This window comes from Leptosomus discolor, chromosome 8 (genome assembly GCF_034619465.1).
Source record: "Leptosomus discolor isolate bLepDis1 chromosome 8, bLepDis1.hap2, whole genome shotgun sequence".
Classification (NCBI taxonomy): Eukaryota; Metazoa; Chordata; class Aves; order Leptosomiformes; family Leptosomidae; genus Leptosomus; species Leptosomus discolor.
In genome coordinates, this window is record NC_141398.1 from 3,153,258 (window position 1) to 3,174,955 (window position 21,698).

The 21,698-nt window shown below is 48.1% G+C and overlaps 1 protein-coding gene across 1 annotated transcript in view; it reads right to left on the bottom strand.

Annotated features, from left to right (window-relative positions):
* Window positions 1-1,181: 1,181 nt before the first annotated feature.
* Window positions 1,182-21,698, bottom strand: part of ZNF516 (zinc finger protein 516) — a 57,852-nt gene continuing 37,335 nt past the window's right edge. Inside the window, exons 2-5 of the mRNA XM_086469431.1 lie at window positions 13,653-15,122; window positions 8,758-8,862; window positions 7,760-7,827; window positions 1,182-1,241 (exon numbers count right to left, since the gene is read on the bottom strand). Coding sequence (XP_086325557.1) covers window positions 1,182-1,241; window positions 7,760-7,827; window positions 8,758-8,862; window positions 13,653-15,122 — 1,703 coding nt within the window. The remainder of the gene's footprint in view (window positions 1,242-7,759; window positions 7,828-8,757; window positions 8,863-13,652; window positions 15,123-21,698) is intronic.

The window sequence follows — 21,698 nt, forward strand, 5'->3', positions numbered from 1 at the left end:
CTTGCAGTTAAAGAGTTACTGTAGAAGAGGTATATAAAGCTTTTTTGTCTTTTTCTCTGTTTTTTTTTTTTTTTCCTAACACCACCAGTGATCACCAGGTACAAGACATGACACATTTACACGAGCGGTAACCTGCCACCACAAAAGAAGTTCCTCGGCTTTCCAAAGCGTCACCGGGGCCCAAGGAGAGGCGGCAGCTGCCGAACCGGGGAGGGGGCGGGAGCAGAGAGCACCCCGCGGGCCCGGGGCTGCCCGGGCTTGTTCAGCAACACCTTTTCTCTTCTAAACACCTCGATCAGCGGCGTTGAGAGAGCCGAGCGCTTCGTTGGGTTGTTTCTTTTCGAAACGTGAAGACTTCCTTTGCGATCAGGTCGAAGAAAGTAGCCCTGTTACAAAAAAATAGAAGGTCCTGAGAGTAAAACACAGAAGCCTGGGTTGGTTGGTTGGTTGGGTTTTGTTTTTCTTAGTGTTCGACTAGCTTTTCTTTCCCAAAGCAGAACAGAAGCTTTCCTCTGGAAGCGTTTCCATTTCCATATTCACATATTAACGGTGCGCAGTCACGAGCAAGAGCACTAGAAACGCGAGTGGTCCCCAACCCGCCACGAAACAAACCACTGCCAGAACGACCCTCTTCCTCTTCAGTCCCTTTCATCCTTCATCCTCAGCACCAAACGCCACCTTTTCCCTGCACCCCCCGCCCCGTTCTTCCTCTGTGGGGTTCGGTTCGGTTTTTGGTTTTTTTCATTCGCTTTTCAGCGTGACAGGCAGTGGCGGTTTCATTCATCACCGCTTCTCCAGCCCTCGCATCCACTGCTGTTTTTCAAATCGTCATTGTGAGCATCGGGGAGGTTTTTGTTACAGTGCTTAACTTCTTCATGCTGTCCAAATCACATAAACTTTAATTTTTCCAGTGTCTCAAACTTCTCTTGATTAATATAGACGCCTTGTGCTGCCACAGTGCTTGCCAACTCCGCTGTTTATTATAAAGGAAATAAGGAACCATGGGACTGATTAGGACGTCAATTTATATATATCTCGTGTAGCGTCTTCATTTATTTTAAGAAGATGAGCAGCGCGGAGGCGCCCCCCTCCTCGCTGGTTCCAGTCTCCGGGCGAGGCGGTGGCTGGCAGGGAGGCTGCTCTGCAGCGCCGGGGGCTGGGGGGGCTCCTCCGCCGGGGCTCTAGGGTCCCTTCCGGAGGGGCAGCGTGGGGGGCAGCTCCGCACCGCTGTGGTCTCTGCCCTGCAAGGAGGAAGACACGGGGGGGGGGGGGGGAAAAGCTCATTCGTGCCTCTGCTCCCCCGCGCGACCCTCCAGCAAGCCCTGCTGGCGTTCGTTACCCTTTATTAGCATCACGTACGCTCATTTTGGCCCGCCGCGTCGCAAGTTTTGGGGGGTTTTTGGGGTTTTTTTTAAAGCATCTCCAGCCACACCGGAGCACGTCAGGCTCATATAAACCCCCCGACGGACCAGAAGAGCAAGTAACGGTGCCTGACAGAGCAGCTCCGAAAAGGTTGAGGACAAGGAGGGGGAAGAAGAGGCCTCCAAAAAGCGGAGTTTTGTGCTAGCCAAAAGGCATTCATAACTAGATGAGCGTTTTTTAAAAGGCTGAAGTTTGAGGGCACAGAGGCAGCTGAAAGGGGAAAAACTGAATTCGTGGGCAGGTCTGTCAAAAGCTAAGGCGGCTTTACCCCCCCCCCCCCCCCCCGCCTTTGTCATCTTCTTTTTATTTTTTTAGCCAATTTTCATGAATAATTACCACGTTGGGGAAAAAAAAAAAAAAAAAAAGCAGGGACGTTCTAAAATCAAGTGAAATTAAAGATAGCATCATGAATAAGTGGGAGCCTGCAGCTCCCAAGAAAAGCTTTAAAATGACATTTAGAACATCACTGTCGGAACAATGCAGTTTACAATCCTGATCCTAAAACAACATGGCAAGATTAATCTTACATAAATGCATTATCCTTAAGCTAAAGTCTTGATGAAGTGAAACAGACCATTTTAAATTAATGCAACATAAAATATGGCACCCATGTAAAATCCAAGCAAGTTTCAAGCTGTGCCTATGGCAGCCCTCGAAATAGCTAAAGAAAGCCCAGCTCTGGTTGACATAATGTATTAAGTGCATCTCTTTTGTTAATAGATTTAGAAAATTCCTAATTAAACCTGGCCCGAGATTCATGACATTTACCAGTCAAAGTTTGGTTTAAGTCGGGAAGATTTGCAACAAAATTAAAGAAAAAAAAAGCCGCTGTACAGACCGCAGTATATTTGAAATGTAGGAAACAGTAACTGAGTGAGAGATGTGATAAAACTTCCTTAGTTGGATGCCGAATTTCCTGCAGTAAACCAAGAAAGATGCTTTACATTTTTGCACGGCTGCATCCCGCCTGAGAGACAGAGCCACCATTTCCAGGAGGAGGCATTCATCACCAAAACGTCTCCTATCGAACCGGCTCGACGTACACGGGGGTTGCGCCGAGCCAGGGGAGGAGGGAGGGAGGGAGGGGTGGTGGTGGCAGAAGCCTTGCCCCAAACGCCCTGGGTAAGAACTGCAAGAAATAGGGGGGGCAATTTGGGGTGTGATTTTGGGATGGACAGCCTGCGGGGCGCTGGGTGGCGGTGGAGCGGGGTGGAGCACATGGGGAGGGGGACACCCGTGAAAAGGGTCGTCCACCCGCCCTGGCAGGAGGGCGCAGGGGGAAGCCGTGGGTGGGTGCATGGACCCCTCCGACGCACGGCTGCGCTCCCAGCTTCACGCGGCAACAGCCCCCCGAGCTTCCACGCGTGCCAAAACCCACCCGGCGGCTCAGCCCCCTCGGAGCGGCACGGGCCCGAGGCAGATTTTGAACCAGCTGGTCCTGAGCTGGACCGAGCTCTCCCCGAAGTGACGTGGTTGCCAGTTTAAGAAGGAGGCTCTCTTCACTTCCAGCCCTTGAAAGGGGAAAAGCGGCAGGTCTTTTTTTAAGTGACACCTATCGCCGCTTTCGTACCAACTTCTAGGGCTCTTCGCCCGTTAACGGGGAAAAAAATCTGCGGGGATGGTAGGGGACTGCAGACAGATTACAGCGTGACAGGGAAATAAAGTGCAGGGATGGGGCACTGCTCCAGTGGGCTGGCAAAGGGGAAAGCGTTGGGACCAAGAACTACAGCTGCTAATCCCGCCTGTACCGCTCATAAACCAGCGGACACACAGTACACGCGTGGTACTCAGATGCCAGCACAGCAGCCTCCACCCTGCCTTGATTGTTTGCATTATAATCTCCATATGTATGAACGAGACAAATTAGGTTGCCATTTATTTGTTCATTATCTATTATTTTGATTAATGGAATTCTTGTTCTCAGAATAACTATTTAAAAATAACATTTGCAATAATGAGGAGTGAACTATTAATCATGATCTTTAGAAGAAACTCTGCAAGGAACTGGGGCAAGACATTTCATACGAACAAATGTCATAAATAGGACTTGTAACAGACAGCGCTGAAATTCCAAATGCAAAAAAAAAAAAAGCCCACCAAAACCCAACGGAACTCAGAAACCAAGGGTTTAATCTGTCCTCCCCTTCTGGCCAAAGCTGCTTTAGGACAAGCAGGGCTGGAGTGTTGCTGGAGTGTAAAAACATTAGAGGTAACAGATGCCCCAAGCTCCTTTACAATGTACATACATACATATATATATATAGTGTGTGTAAATATATGTGTGTGTATGTGTATATATATATATAGTTTATATATATATAGTGTGTGTGTATATATATATATCTATTTTTAGTGGCTGTATATATAGTTTTCTTGATTGTTCTTTCCCGTCTATCCCCCAAATTCTGCCTATTCACATTTATGCCATCTCACACGTATTGAACACTGCAAGAAATATTTAAAATATTTATAGTGGAAAAAATGAAGGCTCCTCAGTGAAGGTGGTTTTTACCCATCACCCAGGACCTGCACGCACCCCTCTCCTCAGGGAATGAGGCCCAAGTTCTGGGGTGTCCACAGCTCTCTCGCAGAAAGCACCATCACTGCCTTTTGGCACGGGGGGAAGCTTCAGCTGGAGATAGCCATGATATCAACAGTTCTTTTTTTTTTTTTTTTCTCTGGGCTGTAGATTTTAATTGATTTTCTGTGAGTAAAAGGGTTGTTTTTCCAGAGAGGGCCAAGGCTGGAGTTTCGCTCGCACAAAAGGCAGAGAACTTGACGGCGCTGGCTCCACGCTTCATGTGTAACGTGCTCTCAAACCAGGCAGAACTCTCCTCGTTGCTAACCAGAAACCACGCCTTTGGAGCACCCTTGGACTTTTTAGAGCCTGTTGACCTTGCACTGAGAGAGGATAAATGATATTCCTCAAGCAGACCAAGCCTTCCCGTGTTTTTATAAAGGCAGCAGAAGTTAAACGCGAGGCGCCGGGATCAGCCATCGCCCACCTCTGCCGTCACCCTTTCGCAGACCGACGCCTGGGCCGCGCACTGCGCCTGGGCCCCGGGCTTCTGGCTGCGGCGGCGCAGCCCCAGGCGGCGTCTCTGGAGCCACCCCGTGCTGTAGGAGAGCTCTGCCTCGAGAGCTGCCGCGGCTTTGAGACACGCGGCGTGGCGGGGAGCCTTCCGCAGGGGAGCCAGCGTCTGTCTTGCCCCGTAGAAGCAATCGGAGCGCGCTCCCTGAATTCATGCCTACTAAATCAGGTCTTTGGATGCTGCTTAGTGTATTCCAAATTCAGATACATATTCATTGTGGATAAGCAACCTTAATTATGGCTATATTGGGATAGTTAGCATTTATGAAAATATTCAGAATATTCAGTATGTTTTATATGGCAGCATTTCAAGAGAAGCTTCATGGCTTTGCACAGATTGTATTGACTCGGGGTATGTAATGAGCGTGTTTTGTCCTTTAGACAAAGAAGAGTAGGAAATATTCCAGAAGGGAAATTCATTTGATGTAAAAATGTCCTTTTTTTTGGTAAATCATTCAGGTAGAAGAAAGAAACCACAGTAAATAACGTTGTGAAGGAAATGAACATCTTCTATTTCATGGGTGCTGGTAACAAAGCACGAAACGCAGCCCAGTGCTAATACACGGGGTGCGTAGGACCTGGTTTACACGCCCCTATAGGCGGCCTACGTTTCCGTGGTGCTGAACACCTCCACCTCCCATTGGTGGTTCACTCTCCTAAAGCAGGCTTCCCATTGAGACACCTCGACATAGATTTAAGCTGGCTCATTTTTGAAAAAGCCTGGCTGAAGGCCCTGTTTTTAACATACGGAATCAGAACTATTCTATGAGAAAACTGCTACATAACGTAGCACCGTTGTAAGCTCCTACGCTGGGGGATTTCAAAAGCCCTCCTGAACTTTCTTTCATAAAGGAAACCTTCAGAGATGATCTTCTGGTTGACTACTGAAGGGAACGGGGGAACGGTGAAATACTAATGTTAATATTTTTACTCTTCAGCAGACTACTCGGGGGAAGATATTTTACCTGTGAGGGGGAAACGTTATGTAAAGTGAATCATTTCCATTTACCACTATAAAAAACCCTTTTCATTCTCAAGCTACTGTACGTGGTTAACTATTGTTTCTTGCTCGGAGCATGTGCATGGCACTTCTGTAACCTGCACTGACTTTACACCGTAAACTCTCATGAATAGATCTGTCCCCAATTAAGAACTGAAATGAAGACACAGACTGACAACGTTTAAAGTGGGAAATCGTAACGCTACCAGAACGCTGCAGGCACCGCTCTCCGCGCGAGCTCGTCTCTGCGCTTCTCAAGGCCCCTACGGCTGCAGGTGGAAACGAACGTCTTCCCCTCTCGAACGCCCAGGGACTGCGCAGGTGGGGTCTTCCGGGGGGAGCGCAAAGCCCGCTCGCGACGACAACGAGCAAAACGGCAGACGACTGAATAATCCTAACCGACACGGGCGCTGACAAGCCGAGACAAAGGCTGATGCTGAGGAGCAAACGAGACAAAAGAAAGGGAACTATCTCCTGGAGAAGGGATCAGACCGCAGTTTCTGCGGAAGAAATACTGACTGGCAAGAGACAAAGTGATTCATGAAGCTAACCCCTACCCAGCGCTCTGCGGTATTGAGAGATGCTGTAATTTAATCAAATGCTTTGAAGACAGATTGACACGGACTGAGACTGCAAGAGCAAGCTACGTTTGCCGTGGAAGAAGTTAGTCAATAAATTCTGGCACGGCAGTAGTTTACAAAGACAAGATGATAAGTAAATTTATTGTGCAGTAATAAAACCCGAATTACAAAAAGAGTCCAGAGGTAGACTGGGCTGCCGCTCTCTTTTTGGATGGATACGGCCATTTCAGAATTTTTTGGAAATTATTTCCAGCTTTGACACGACATTGCCTTTGAGAGGAAAAAAGCCCAGGTGCCTTCAGAATCCGGTCTCAACCACGCGAGATAAAAGGATGAGGAAGATTAAAGAGCGTTTTAAAGGCGCTTAGGTTTACTAAACCTACATCACTGAACCAACGAGAACCAGACCCTAGCTGAGCTAGCTTGCAGGGCCTGCAGTGTCTCACTGTCACGTACTTCTACCGAGAGGCATGTCCTCGCACAATTTTGTTAGGTAAGCGCTGTGTGGAGAGCACTTTCATCTAGTTCTCCAACCACAGCATAACTTCGCTGCTGCTGTCCCACAAAAGCAACGCGAACATCGCCCACAACCACCACCCAAGTGCCACCTTGAAAACTTCATGAGGAGAGTTGCTGGCCACCCCGACGGCAACTCAAGACGCTCCCGTGGCAGCGGCTGGGTTCCCCACGTAGCTTTTGGGCCAGAAAGATGCAAGTGCCACAGAGAAGAAGGTGCCAAGAGGCTCCGTGAAGGGGGCAGCGTATGAACTACGTGATGCGGCGCTGCCCGGTGAGGATGTTTATCGAGCAAGTAGGAACCAAGTCCTAAGCTTCACGAAGGCGGGACAAGCGTGGAGACGTGTTCTCTAAGCACAGGCAGGAGGACAGGAAAAATGCTGTAGTCAAACAACTAAAAACACGGATGAAAGGAAGAGCGAGGGATGCTGGAGGCAGTTTCACCATGAAAGACAACTGCCCGTGAGTAGGTGTGCCCTGGAACCCAACTGCCAAGCTGGGAGATGGAATGGGAAGGTCCAGGTTAGGGCACTGGTCTCCAAAGGCACAAGACACATGAAACAAATTCAGTTTAATGGTTTTCCATGCCATGGCTTTGTCACGTATCATTCAGAGCGCTGGGAATTGTTTGTTAAGACAGGGAGCTGTGCACTAGATGCAGGAAAGCACACCGCCACGCACAGAGTCCACGGGAACTGGGGGATGAGAGCCTTTCGGAGGCCAGATACTGGATACCAGGGTACAAATAGGCTTCAGAGAAATACAGACTAAGCGTGAATTGTACTGTTGCAGCAGAAAACGTGTCAGTTGTAAAAGCAAATTATTTCAAGGAATTCTTTACGGACTCTCTCACTGTTACATATCAGTGTGCATTAGAGTTACCTATTCCACCCAGTCCCCAGCAAGGTGGTAACATGTTTATTTAAACACTAACTACCTGCCTTACAATTAACTGACTCTCTATCTAACAGACTTTGATAAAACGCTTAAAAAATTTACGAGCTAAAAAAAAAAGAAAAAATCGAGCAACACCGTTATTATTTATACATGTTAACAGCACAGGCAGCGCTTCAGCGATGAGTATCACCGTGCAACTTTTTCCCAGCTACCACATTAAAACCCAAACATCCAATTAATTGTAAAACATACTTGTTTTGGGGCATCTGCGGAGGTGGTGTGAACTTCAGTACCTCGGAGTCCATTAGACTCAAATACCACTGTGGGAACAAGGGGGCTTGTTAACAGATGAACATTCAAGCTTCGTTAGTGTGTGTACATTATTTGAGACCATTACAGATTAACCACGTTCAAAAAAAGACACCAGCTACTAGCCTGTGGCCGGAAAATACCAATTTACCGTAACACTTACTGTAAGAGAGTGTGCTAATGGCAGCCTAGGGCCACTGCCCTTTTTAATTCAGACTTCGGCGCTGAAGAAAGCAATCACTGACAACATTAATTATCAGTGTATGTGTAAAGGGACCCTCTTCTTGCATTACTTACCATTTGGCCTCTGTCATTTTGCATCAGACTGGCTTATGCATGCATCATTCACACTTTTCAGGAGCAACGCGCTAGCCTCACCGTCTCGAGCAATGCTCGGGAGGCCTCTCGACATGGGTGGCTTTAGCCTCTTACAGCCCTCAGCCGCAGACCACCACGGGTTAAAAACGGCTGGTAGGGATTTCCCTGGGATGTTGGGGCTGACCAGTCTGTGGAAACATCTCGTTTCCCGCAAAAATGTTCCTGTCAACAGCAACGATGAGGCAAAACAAAGCCTTATGTCGCGCTGAAAGGGGTACTTTGATTTCAATTTGCGCTGGTGGCAACGGAATTCATTAGCATATTCATTTCTGAGTACCCTGCTCTCTAATTAAAATAAAACAATTTGCAAACAGACTTCTCTGAAATGCATGGCAATTTTGTGGAGTTCGGGCGGGGATCAGGTAAGCAATATCCGGAGAATAAGAGCAAGAGTCGTAAAAATAAAGAAACCTATTGGATTTAAGTACTGGGATTACTTTGGTTAACAGGGTATGTGAAACATAATGGTATGGGAAACGTAATTCTTGGCATTTTGTTAGCTGGATCCGAAAGCAGGCAAAGGGGAAAGGGAGAAGCAAGCAAGAGCGAGTGTGAAAAGGTACCTGCGTGGGACCTCTGATGAGTCCTGAGGTGACTGGGTTGGGTAAAGCATTTTCCACATTCTCTGCAGACGCAGTCTCCTTGGCGTGTTTGTGTCCTGAGCATCCCTGTAGTCGGGAGGGAGGGAGGGAGGGAGGGGGTGAGGGGGAGAGGAAAGTTGAGAAGAAAACATTATGCCAGAAGAAAACATCATTAGTATGTCTAATGTGTCATTATGTGAGGCTACCTTCAGGCCCTGGATGACAACTGTCAGCCTTCATCTAGGCACTGGCTGACAGGCCAGGCACACACAGGACTGCAAGAATGCATAAATTACATTGAATTAAAAAATGCTCCCCATGATGTGCCCGCACCAGGACTGGCATGTCAGGTGTGCGCTTTTCAGAGCAGCTGGATCCACTTCTCAGCCATCACCCAGCTTTGTCAAGCAGTACATCAGGCAAATCAAAGTGACTCCAGCGTGGCGGAGACAAGTCACATGGATAATAGGAAGTGAGTAGGACCAGAGCCCGACTGTCCCCCCCGGGCGGCAATACCTCAGAGACAAATGCAGAGCGAGCGGAGCCATCACAGACTGATCAAACCTTTCGCCCCTGCCTACCTGCCTGCCGGTGCTGCTTTGACCCCGGACCTCTGAGGCACAGACGAAAGACATCTGTGAATGAAAGTGTCATTCCGGACATTTTGAGCTGGTAGCAGCGCAGCAGCCTTCCCCCAGCCCTGGGTAAACATGTTTTCTAGGCCATTAGCATTTGTGGAAAACCGCTCAAACCTCTCCTTTTTCTCCAAAGGTCAGTTTACAGCATCTGACTTAAAGGGCTGGTCTTTGTCTTTTTGCTGCTGATCAAAAAAGACACATTTGACTTTTATTGGGGTTTTTTATTATTTAAAAAAAAAAAAAAAATAAAATGTTTGAACATCATCTTTTCTATTTTGGTAAATAAAAAAAATTTCCTTCCCTCCTCGGAAGGAAAGAGTTGATGTTTCCATTTGCCACTGGAATACTTTGGCTTTTAGAGAAATTCTCAGGGGGTTGTCAGCAGAAGGGAAGTTTCAGCTTTTCCTTCATTTTCCCCCCCCCTCCGTTACAGCATTTCAGAAAAGCAAAATTGTGAACAAAAAAGCGATAACAAAAAACCTCCCCACAATTGAAAAATCAAATGCAGGATGCCAGAGGGTTCATCTGAAATACAGGTGTTGCACCTGAAAAATGAATGGAAAAGAAGAGGGGCTGCCGTTTATTCTGCCGGTACGGCACCAAGCGTCCTGCGCTGGGTTTTACCACAGCATATATTGAAAAGAAACGTCTGGCTGCAGAAAAACCCCCACCACTCGCAAATTGTTTTCTCTCTTTTTATAACAGCACCTCCTGCAGATGGCAGCACAGTCTATGTAATGCAGCTGAGCAGCCTCACTCCCAACAATTAAGTTCCTGGCGGTCAAATACGAGATCATGATTTAGGGGCAAATCCAGATCACGTATAGCCACACACAGAAAAGAAAACAAACAAACAAAAGTCACACAAATTTCAAAGAGAGCTTCACTGTGCTGTAACGAGACAGATTTGCCGCGCAAGGCAGAGATTAAAGCAGATTTTCTAGCCTGTTACTAGCACTTTCCCCTCCCTGGCCAGAAGTCCAGCTGCAAGCTCAAAAGCAAGGCCGAGCGAAGCGTGTTGAGGGACCAGACGCGGCCTTTGCCGGACCGTTGTGCTGGCTGCCGGACAGGCAGAGCAGCTCCCGTGCAGCCCAGGAGACCTGGGCTCCTCAGGTGGTTTTCTGCCACCTCTGGAAAGGAATTTAATCTCTCTAAACCCCAAGTGTCCCTTTGTGAAAGGTGGATACGTCTTGGCGGCCCCCACAGCCCCAATCTGACAGCCTTCAAGGAAGCACTGCTCCCACTTGAAGGCTGAGGATGCTGTTGTAAGCGAACACACCCTAAGCAAACACTGATGGTCAGCAGGTTAGGACTTTCATCTACCCCTTCCCTTCCCAAATAACACGGTAGTTATTTAAAAAATAGGTGGGGAAAAATAAATCGGTTGCTTCCAGGTATATTTGCCGTTGTTGCATTTCCTAAGGAGCACCCTAAGGCTTTTGATAGTTCAGAGCTTTGTGCGATGGGCATCACAGCCCCAAGGCAACACCCCTGTGAGTCACCACTGGGGTTATTCTACACCTGAACAAAAGAGGTATTCCCAAATTAAGGCAAATGAAGGTGATAGCTGAACAGAAGCTCCTGTGAAACCAGGAGTCTGGTCTCAAAGGAGCTCCAGGGAAAGAATGCATCTGCTGCCATAACCCATCCTTTCCTAAGATGGCAATTCATGTAAATATCATGAATAAAATAAATAACCACTATTAAATATAACAGTAAGATTCTCTCTACAGGCATTTGGGGAAGACTGGGCAGCGTGAAACAACCCCAGCCTAAGCGCAGCGAGCTCTGCGCTTGCAGCTGTATCACTCCCTTTCCCAAGGACACGCTGGAATAAGCTCAAGTGTAAAAGAAAGGATCCCAGAAATAAATCCCGTCGCTCTAAAGAAGTTGAACGCTGCACTACCACTCACTAAAATACCCTAGTGTGCCCCAAGATGAGGTCGTACACCGAACACCCAAGCAAAGTCTATTTGGAACATTCAGTTGGGGAAAAAAAAAAATGTGACAACTGATATACCTAAGTGGGATTTCTGATCGTCCTTCATGTCACAATTGCCATATTCACATTGCCATAGGAAGACCAAATTGTATGATGCACACTGACTCAGAGGGCTCAGTCTAGGGCCGTGCGTTATTTCAGACAAAGTTCATTTACCCTCCTCTGTTCGCAGTTGTTGGCAGGATCTCATTCCTTTTGCCTGCAGCAGCTTTTTATTTCACTGCTCTGAAAAACAGCCATCATGCCAATTGGTTTGGAGAACCACCATCAACAACCTGGATAGTTGTATCTAAAATGAAGACAGGGTACATTAAAAAAAAAAAGAGGTTTCAAATTCTGAAAACTTGATTGCTGTAAAACACTTGGAATGAAAGGAGAGATTTCAAAGCAGAGATGGGCACTAAATAACTTCCAGTTAAAGCGTCTCTGGAAATCACTGCCCAGCAAAAACATCCTGGCAGTAAAATCCCTCTTTTAAAAAGCAGGTGAATAGAGACCTCCTTGGAAACCTCGCCCCAACGGTCCTCATGGGGTTTTGGCGCCTGCAATCACTAAGCCAGCTTCTCGTTCCTGGCTTTTTCTGCCTCTCTCCATCCCGCCCAACACCTCACCGGATCAGTAAGACTTCTCTGAGCCGGCTGACACAACGTGGTGTTAAATACCCTCACGGAGGGCACCCACGCCAAGCTGATGGCGGCACAACTAACTGGCATTGAGAGCAGGAAGAAACTTCAGCCGACCTTCCGAAGCACTGGGATGGCAAAAGCCAAGTCAGCTGAACACAACCAGGAACACTGCCCCTGCAGGGTTAGAAACTCCTCCGCTTCCTCGCCAAAATCCTGGAGCCCGATGGTAGTTACAACCATCACGCAGCCTCTAACCACCCGCGAAACGATCTGCTCCGTAAGTAACGGGCAGCTCCTACGCAGGAGTTGCTGAAAGGTGCAGCTCACGGGCTATTTCAGACAGATTTTGCCTTCCTGTCTTCTCCAAAAGGCCTTCCACCAAGACCTGACCAAACGCTACGGCTCCTTTCTTGTCTCCCAGCTGCCAGAGCAGTCAGCTTGCACACACCTTCTGGGCACTAGACCATAGCTGTCCGTAAGACTACCAGCTTCCAAACGTCCTGGGTTTCATCCCACTTGCAAACGGGGTCACAAGCTCCATTTCACACACGCTTTTGACAAAACAGAGAGCATTATGTCAGGTGAGGACACCAGAACACCAGCCTGGAACACGTGCTCTTTCCACGTGGAGTTCAGTTCTTGCACAACTTCTACAAAGAGAAGAAGCTCATAAAAAAAAAAAAGGGATGGTTTACAAATGGTGAGAGCTGGGACTCTGGCTCCTATTCTCCCCCCCTACACACACCCCCCCACCCCCATCTCAAGAGTAATAAATCAGTGTGATTCTCAGTTTCCACTAAGACAACCTAATTCTGGCACACCATCACAAGAGTGGGGTTTCAAATGCAAATACATAGGTTTCTTTTTTCTTTCTTCTTTTGACGTGGCAAGTGACTGGCAACAGACAGAAGGAGCCGCTCTGACACTTTTTCAGTCCCTGAACTTTTAAGTTGGCTATTTGCACAACTGCCTTCCCCTGCCTACGTGAATTAGCAGGTATTCAGCCCTACCGCTTTGTAATTATAAACATACAAACAGATCAAAAGAATCATTTGAAAAACAACGATAGCAGTCTTTGATATGGACAAGGAAGATCTTAAGACTTTTGTCAAGAAAGACAAAGGACACTGACAAGTGATTATCTCTCTCTGTTGTTCCAAGACTTCTTCGCAGGCGAAATTGAACAAAACCTCCAAAACAACATCACAGAAAAGCCCCAGAGAATGTTTATTTTGCCCGAAGCAAAAAGATGACGACGTGTGCCAGCACCAGCATATCAGGGGGATCTTCCTGCGACAGCGCATCTGTGTAACTTCAGCCTGCTTGAAGCGAGGGGACAAAGGAGCGGTAATACTCCAGGTGGAACCAGATACATTTCACCTGCAACAGAAATGTCACGCGGTGCACGAGGGGGGGGCATGCTGCAACGTTAGAGATCGGTGAACAAAGCTATTCAAGCCTATCCAGAAATGCTAAAACCAGCGAACTCGTAATCCCAACGGTTAAAGGGAGGGAAGGAAGAAACCGTGAAACAGCGTGTCGCGGCTCCGAGGGAAGCAGGAACGAGCAAGCCACGGCCTCAGCTACGGAAGCGCTTGTGAAAAACCTTACCTGCGTGATCCAGGACGGGGCTGTTGGCACCGCAGGTTTGGTACAACGAAGCAAGGTCCTTTGGAATGTATGTTTTAAAGATATTTAAAACGTCCAAACGTTTCTCAGGCCCGTCTGATCCCAGATCCTGTTTGCTGGAGTGTAAAGCCGGAGAAACTCCCGCGGCACTCGGCTGGGGCTGCAGCAGGGGACTCGCTCGTGCCACCGCCGTGCAGTTTCCCACTGTCCTCATCTCACTCCCAGCCTTCCCGTGAGACTCCCGCTGAGGCACCGGTGGCTCTTCGTGTTTCGCGTACTGCTCGCTTTTACACAGAGGATGATACTGCGGCGGTGGGTTGAATTTGGCCTTCACGGAGTCGGATGCACAGTGCTTACCGGGAGGGGCAAAACCAGTACTTCCCTGGGGAACCACGTACTTTTCCACTGGTTTACTGTTGGCGGGCTGTGGGCTAGGCCTGGATATGACCGTTGGAGTCGGCGTTACGCTTCTGCTGTAGGCTCCCATTTGCATAAGTTTGGAATTTGCTTCATATTTACTTTTTTGTTGTGCTGCTACGCTGTAGGGCTCCTGGGAATGGTTTAACTTGGGCTGTCTGTACCCATCCAGACCTGATAAGCGTGGACCGCAGTGGCCAAAGGCATGACCGTCCTTTGACTGGTGCGTACTGGCGGGCTTGGCATTCATGCCGGCAGAAAGGGAGCTGCTCTTGGACCCCGGCAACGCGCTCGGCACTTGAGTGCGCGTAAATCTGGCCACGGGCAAAGGCTGGCACTCCTTACCGCCGAGGACAGGAGGGGGGCCGGTGCGCCCGCTCCTCGCCAGAAAGACCAGGTTGGTTTTAATACTCTTGAATCCGTTCTGTTGAACCCAAGGGGGGACCATCGAGTTACAGCTGATTTTGTGCAAAATTCTTTTGTGCATCCACAGGACTTCAGGGTAGTAGGTCTTGTGACTGCAGAAAGGACACGGGTAGACGATTAAAGCAGCCTGCAAGGATGTGTTCAGATCTTTATTGCATGAACCATCCCTTGTTGATTGATCACTCAAATCGAGTGGAGATACCTCTTGAGCTTCAGCACCTTTTTCTTTCAGGGGATGCTCCCTGGGCAAGTCTAGCAAATTTTCTCTAGCACGACTAGCCTGCACTTCAAGTGACGTTTTCAAGTCTGTGACCACGTTGGAAGATGCCTGGCCCGCACCCGAAGCAAAGCCAGCGATGCGACTGGAGCAAGGAAGCCCTTGGCTGTGGTGAAAGGCTGGCATCTTCATGTCTGCAGAACCTTGGTATTTCGAAAAGGGCTCCTTGATGACACTCTCCAGTGCTGACACCAAGGCAGGAATCTCTGCTTTAGATTCCCTGGCCTCGTTTTCTCTGGCGTTGCGGCTTCCCAGCTTCGGGAGTTCATCCAGCGGCGACGTTACCATCGGGGTTCCCTCTTCAGCAAAGCTGCGGTGGTACGGCTTTTCGTCTGAACGGGACAAACAAAAAACCAGCATTGTTATTTTATGCAGAAAGCAGCCCGAAAGACAGAGCAGAATTCAAGATTAGAGTAAGGTAGCAGGAGAAAAAAAGCAAACTTTCTAGTAGTATCGTAATGACATGCTACAGACTAAATGCACTGTATAAGCAAGAAAATCCTGAAATAGGACACAACAGTACAATTTACTTCTAAAGACGACTGCAAAGTCTGGATAAACCCTCTAATGCTGCATGTTTGTGACATTCTGAAGAAAGAACAACTCAATAATATACCCCTATTAAAATTCTGGGACTGTGAGAAAAACAAACAAATACGCAACCATCTAATGCTTTAACAAAAGCAAAGATAACGGAGCCAGAGAAGACTGACCTAGTTAAAGGTCTGGCAGTGCTTCCATTACAAGCCCTTATTTTCAAAGGGTTTATAACTCAGCAATAAAAATCGGCTCCGCACGGAAACCAAGCGTATCAGCAGGTACGGCACACCGAATAAATTGCTCGCTTAAGAGGGACTTTTGCAGTGGCCAAGTATAAAAGATGAGTTATGGAAGATGTAAATTTTGAATTTTCCATCCATTACTTTAAAGCAGATACTTTTTTTTTTTTTTTTAACATCCGTTTACAGTTTGAGACAAACTTTAGGAAAATTTTATGACCGCTCGATCCACTGAGAGAGACGGAATTCAACGTTTTCAGCCATTTAGATTACAGAACTCAAACCAGACTTGCGATCCTTCTCATTTTCTTCCTTCGTTTCTCAGCTCTCCAGAGTAAATTTATCTACCCAACACATGTCCTGGAAAGGGAACATACTGGGCAGTAATTAAAGCCGTTTAGGGTGAAAGAGAAGGGTAGGATCTGCTGGGAGCGTGGCTCTGCCCGCTCTCCCGCTGTCGCTCTCTCAGGGCTGCTGATGAAGCCGTTGAATCCCTCCAAAGCAGTTCACAAATCAATTCCACAGAGATTCTCACCACAGCAGTAACGCTTACCGCGCTGAATCCATTTAACGTGGAACTGAATTGAATCATCTGACAAACTTTCAGTTTCAATTAACGTGCAGTTAATGAGCCACTGCCAGGCAAGTGTAAGGAGCCCAAGCTCCATCTAAAATGTCACCAGTCCACAGCGATCACCGCATCCGTAGGAGGGGTGAGAGCGGGAGAGGAGTGAACTCCTCTAAGGCTGCAGATCCTCTCGCATCAACTCATAAAAGCCAGCGCTTCAGAAAACCAAGCGCCGTTCGTTAGCGCAGCGCCACGGGCATTATTCTGCACGGCGCGCTGGAAGAAGCGTGTCTTCTGCTGGAGTTTCACTGCAGAGAGAGTCTGCTCAGCCTCGCCTTCAATTCAAGCAAAAAATTCTTAAGCTTTTGTTTAATTCGAGGTAATTAGGTTAAAAATAACGCATAAGTTTGCAGCCTTGCAGGGCTGAGTGCTCGCTCTGCTAAGATAATTTTCGTTTCAAACTCTCTAAGGGGGTAAATTCAGGTGGGAAAAAAAAAAAATACACAGCCCAGAAACTTGTTTTTTTTCTTGCGTTGCAGGGGGCAAGGTTTTGGGAAAGCACGTGCCCAGCACAACTGGCCAAATTTACAGTTTGAAACAAAGACGCTGCGTGCAGCGGTGAAACGTGACACTCCACATCTGTGTTATTTTCAAAGCACATCTGTCAAAGCCCAAAATATTTGCGCTCTTCAATAAGATTTTAAGGCTTCTCTTTATGATCACAAGGAGTGGCTCCTTTGATCACCCTAGTAAATAATAAAACAAAGCAAAACCAAATCATTCGGCCGTAGCAGAGAATAAACCGACCCACCGGCTACGCTGAGCAGAGCGGGCAGAGGAGGGAGGTGGGGGAGCACCTCCAGCCCCGCTCTGGGGGCGTGCGGAGCCGGGAGGCTCCGGCCCCTCCTCGCTCCACCTGCGCGGCGGCGGTGAGGGGGCGCATCGGCAGACCCCCGCGATGTACCTCAGGCACCCCTCGATGCTTTCTGCCTTGGTCAAAATCTACGTCCCGCGCCGTCTCAGCAAGAGGACGGAGTCAAACAGACTGAGGTGGCACTGGGTTAGTTCTGGGCTTTAGGGCTGGACCGTTCGGTTTAGGTCTGTACTTGGGGAGCGAGGGAGGAGGAAGGAGTAGAGAGACAGAGCACAGTCCTGTGTGCCCCGATAACCATGGGTGAAAAGCCTGGGACTGCAACCCTCAAAGTGGCTGCAGCCCTTGTAGCCCTGTTGCTTTAGCGCAGCCATCGAAGAAAAAGGGATTTTCCAGGTGGAAAACGTAGCACTGAGTAGGAAAACGATGAAGGCGTTTCTGAGGGGTACCTAGGCCTGCCGTTGCCACAATGCTGAAGGCACATGCTGTCAGTACGATATACGAAAATTTGTAAGGTTATTACAAAACACGGCTTCCAACATCCATTTGTAGCGTCTTGCTAGGTTCGATTCCTCTGACGTCTCACACAAACAGTACTGAACATACGAGGAATAATTTGGAAAGCTTAGATCAGGAGCCTCAACAGCAGTATTCCTGTTGATTGCTCAAGCCGCACTTCCATGCAAAAAGAACCCCAAAACAAAACCGCACCCCTAGCCCCCTTCCCCAAGATTTGGGCGGAGGTGCTCTCCACTGCAGGCCAACTCGTACCTCTTCACCAGCACAAAGCACAGCCTAAGCTCTCCCCTAGCCCCGTCCTGCTCCCCACCAGGGACCCGACACTCCAGCTACCAACACCTCGGCTGAAACGCTGCCACGTGCCATCCTCCCCGTCACGGGTGGTGGTCCGAGGTGGGCTGCGAGCAGGCAGCAAAAGCCAGGGGGAAGGAGGGGATGCAGGCAAGAGCAAGAGGAGACGGGACGCAACCCGGTAATAAAGGCAGAGCCTTTTTATAGAAAAATAGGTTGAATTTATTTCTGCCTGCTCCCAGCCGCTTGCCCCAGCTGAAAAGGAGTACTAACAATCCTTTTAAATCACTGGTATAAAATATTGCTCTAACCAGTGCAGTGCAGGCATTACTGTCACCAGAAACTTTTGAGATTTTATTACGGCCAGGTCAAAGCAAAAAGCCACGAATGGGATGCCTTTTGCACGATCTCCAGGGACTATAACTCATATTCCCCACTGAAAGAGTTCTATGGCCAAGCATGCTGTCACTTTTTATCCTACAGTCTCAGTCATCTCCTCACATTTGTCCCAATTCCTTTGTTTCTTACCCAAAACAGCCGTTTACCTGTTGTACTTCAGAGCGAGAAAGGTCCTTTTAACCACGTCCCCAAAGGGTTACAGTTTTTCTGTGTCACAGCCACTCAGCCAGCAGCTGAAGCGGAGGAATTTTACAAGGTGCCCAGCTGGGAGGCGGCTGCTGATGCCATCTCATGCCTTCAGTTTGGCCACAGCTTCCAATATCGATGGCATCACAGGCCATGGGAGAGCAAAACAGGACAGCGGGAAACACCTAACCACGTGGGAAGCCACAGTCTAGAAACACAGGAACATCCAGGGATTCGACTGGTTCTTCTGAAATCTATCTAATTGTTTAGTTACGTACCTTACACGGGCAGATAAAAGTCATTCCCCTTCTTCCCACACACCCACCCCTCTTCTCTCTTTCTCCCCCTCACGTGCATAAACTCCACTTGTTTCCTTCCACCTCAGACCAGGCCCTGCAGCTGTTTCAATTCATGAGGCTTCCTATAAAGTAAACCAGCCTACAAGCCTGAGGACAATGAAACCGTGATTTCTATTCCAAAGAGCAGAACTGGCTAGAAATTGGCCCCTTTTCTGGCTAGCGTTACAGCACGAGGAGTCGAAGGGAAAGGGGCAGATGCTATGTGTTTGATTTTTAGTAAACATTTGATAGTGATTTGCACTTTGAGATGAATGCCGTGGCTCCCCTTGAAAACTGGCTGCAAATAAATCATGATAAAAGCAAAGGATAACGTCGGAAGAAGGTGTGATATTGCAAAGGCCTGTATTAGGCCCTATTTCACCCGGAATTTTCTTTAAAGATCCAGAAGAGACTCTAGGCGGCACGCTAACTTAAATCTCCAGGAAATACCGCATATGGAGGAGCTGCAAAAATAGCGGGGACAAGGAAATAACGCACAGGGACTTTGAAAGAATAGAAATGCAGTCTGAAAATAATCAAGTGAGATTCATTCTGGAAAAAAAAGCAGGCTAAGATAAGTGAAGGGAATCGATCAAAAAAAAACCCCGTGGAGTGGGAGGGCGAAGTCTGGGAAGCAGCAATGTTGAAAATAACAGATGTTACAATAGATGGCAAGTTGAATACGAGTGTACTAGGTGAGGTTCTTCAGCTTAGCTTTCGGAAATGAAAATAAAAGCTACTCCTCTGAAGAAGACACTTATACATCATGACCATGCTGGTCGTATTTTTGTTGTGGTTTTTTTTTTATATATATATTTTTTTTAATATATATAGTTATATATATTTTTATATATATATAGTTTTTTATAGATAGTTTTTTATATATATATATATATATATATATAAAAACCCCAAACTATATATACACACCATAGTAGTGGGCACTACGTGAAAGCCCACAGTAAGCACAATACAATGGGACACAGCAGGGGGAGTAAAACCGCAAAAAGCGGGTTTGCAGCTGAAAATTGAGGTCTTTTTATCCTGTGAAAGGAAGGTCCAACAAAAACGCTCCCTGCCCCCAGAATACCTGTGCAAACCTGCAAATACAGACAAGTCAGGAGGAGTTCAGAGAACTGCCACAGCAAAGTAACAGACCAGAAAATAAAGATGAAGAGTGAAGTGTCCCTCACACGGCTGAGGGAAGGTGGGAGGGTGACAGGGCGATGCCTGCAGCCTCCCCAGGAGCGCCAAGCTCCAACGGAGAGAATTATGTCATCTGGAGCAGTGGAGTCTACCACAGCAATCCGACACAATTGCACCCAGGAAAACCCAGGAACAGGAAAAAAAAAAACCAACAAACCTAACTGTGTGTATTTGCAGTTTGTGGAAGAAATGTCAAGGGAAGAGGTGGAACACCACCTGGGCTGTAAAACCTACAGGCACCAAACAGATGACCAACGCAGGATCCAAATCCTGCCGTTTCACAGGGAGGCTTCGCTCTGCCAGCACGGCCAACCAACCCCCCCGTGAGCCAACATCCGCACGGTACAACCAGCCTTCCTTTCACCCCTACTCCCCACGCTAAGGTTAGCCAAGGAAAAGACCCCCAGAGCCTTCAACGCTGAGCCTGTGACCCTCGCCAGCGGCAGGTTTGTCACCTGAGCGTAGGTGGGGCTGCTCAAAGAGACCCGGTCCCTGTTTTGCAGAGGGTGATTTGGCTCACACCAGCGGTGTGCCCTGTTCCAGCCGCCGGCGTGTCTAGTTTTCATACTCCACAGGCTATCCGCCACCTTTCCTGCTTTCTGCTCCGCCTGCATCGCTCAGCAGATCCCCAACGTGGCAGCAAAGCGGGCGCAAGGTGACAGGCAACTCCTACAAACCCCCTTCGGTTTTCTTGCAGCACAGGGCGACGTGCCGCCACGAGGTACTGGGAGGGAAAAGTTACATCGTTTTGAGAGGAGATCCAGCTCCTCATCTGCAAGGCTCGTCTTGCTTTACACGCTGTTAAGAGGTTTTCCGACACCGCTACAGCAGCTCCCCAATAATTCAGAAAAAGGGATGACCAAGGATTAGACTGGAGGGAAGACGGTGATCCTGACGGGTACAAAGCACACGATCAGCTGTATCCCCGCTGCCTCTCGGACTCGTTTTAGAATTGGCGGTGAGTGTTTTTGGCCAAGGTTTGAGGTTTTCAACAGGGCAGAAACCCAGCACAGCTCTCGAGGCTGAGATGACGGCTGATGCAGACAGTTCCTCGGTCAGGCAGCTCACCCTGCGGCTACACAAGGGGGAACGGGCAGCAGCACCCTCCGGCGCCACAGCCCGCGACAGAGAACAGGTCCCAGGCGCCCCAAGAAGTCCTGCCTTCACCTGGTCATGAGCGAGGTGTTGCTGGTTTACACCACAGTGGTTTTCCTTATTATTTTTCAGCGTTTTTTTTCCCCTATTTTTGTTGCAGTTACATGTTGGGGAGTCACCTTTTCACTTCCACACCATCAGCTGTACGTTTCTAACAACACTATACTTCCATCGCTAGCAAACAAACCCAGACCACGGTTTACTAATCACAACTGCAGCCCTTCGGCATCGTTTGCATTCATGGTCTCCATTCTCCTCTTCTAAATCTAAACCTTACAGCTCCTGAAATGACTTCTCATTGACTTTTTAATCTCACAGCTGACAACTGCCATCACGCATCCAAGTATTTCTTGGGAAAGCATGCCGACTACAGAAAAGCACGATCTCACAAGCAGAGAGAGAAGAACTCCAGTTCTGTATCCCTGTTTTTTCAGGAATGGACTCAGGGAGGAGAAATTATTCTCTGACGAAAGCCATTTTAATTCTTTTAGGCACCTTAGAGTAATGAAATTTAACTTTGTTTCCTTCCACTCTTTTCTTCCCAAATGGTACTACCAGTGTTGCCACGACGATTAAATGACTAACGCTTGGAGCCC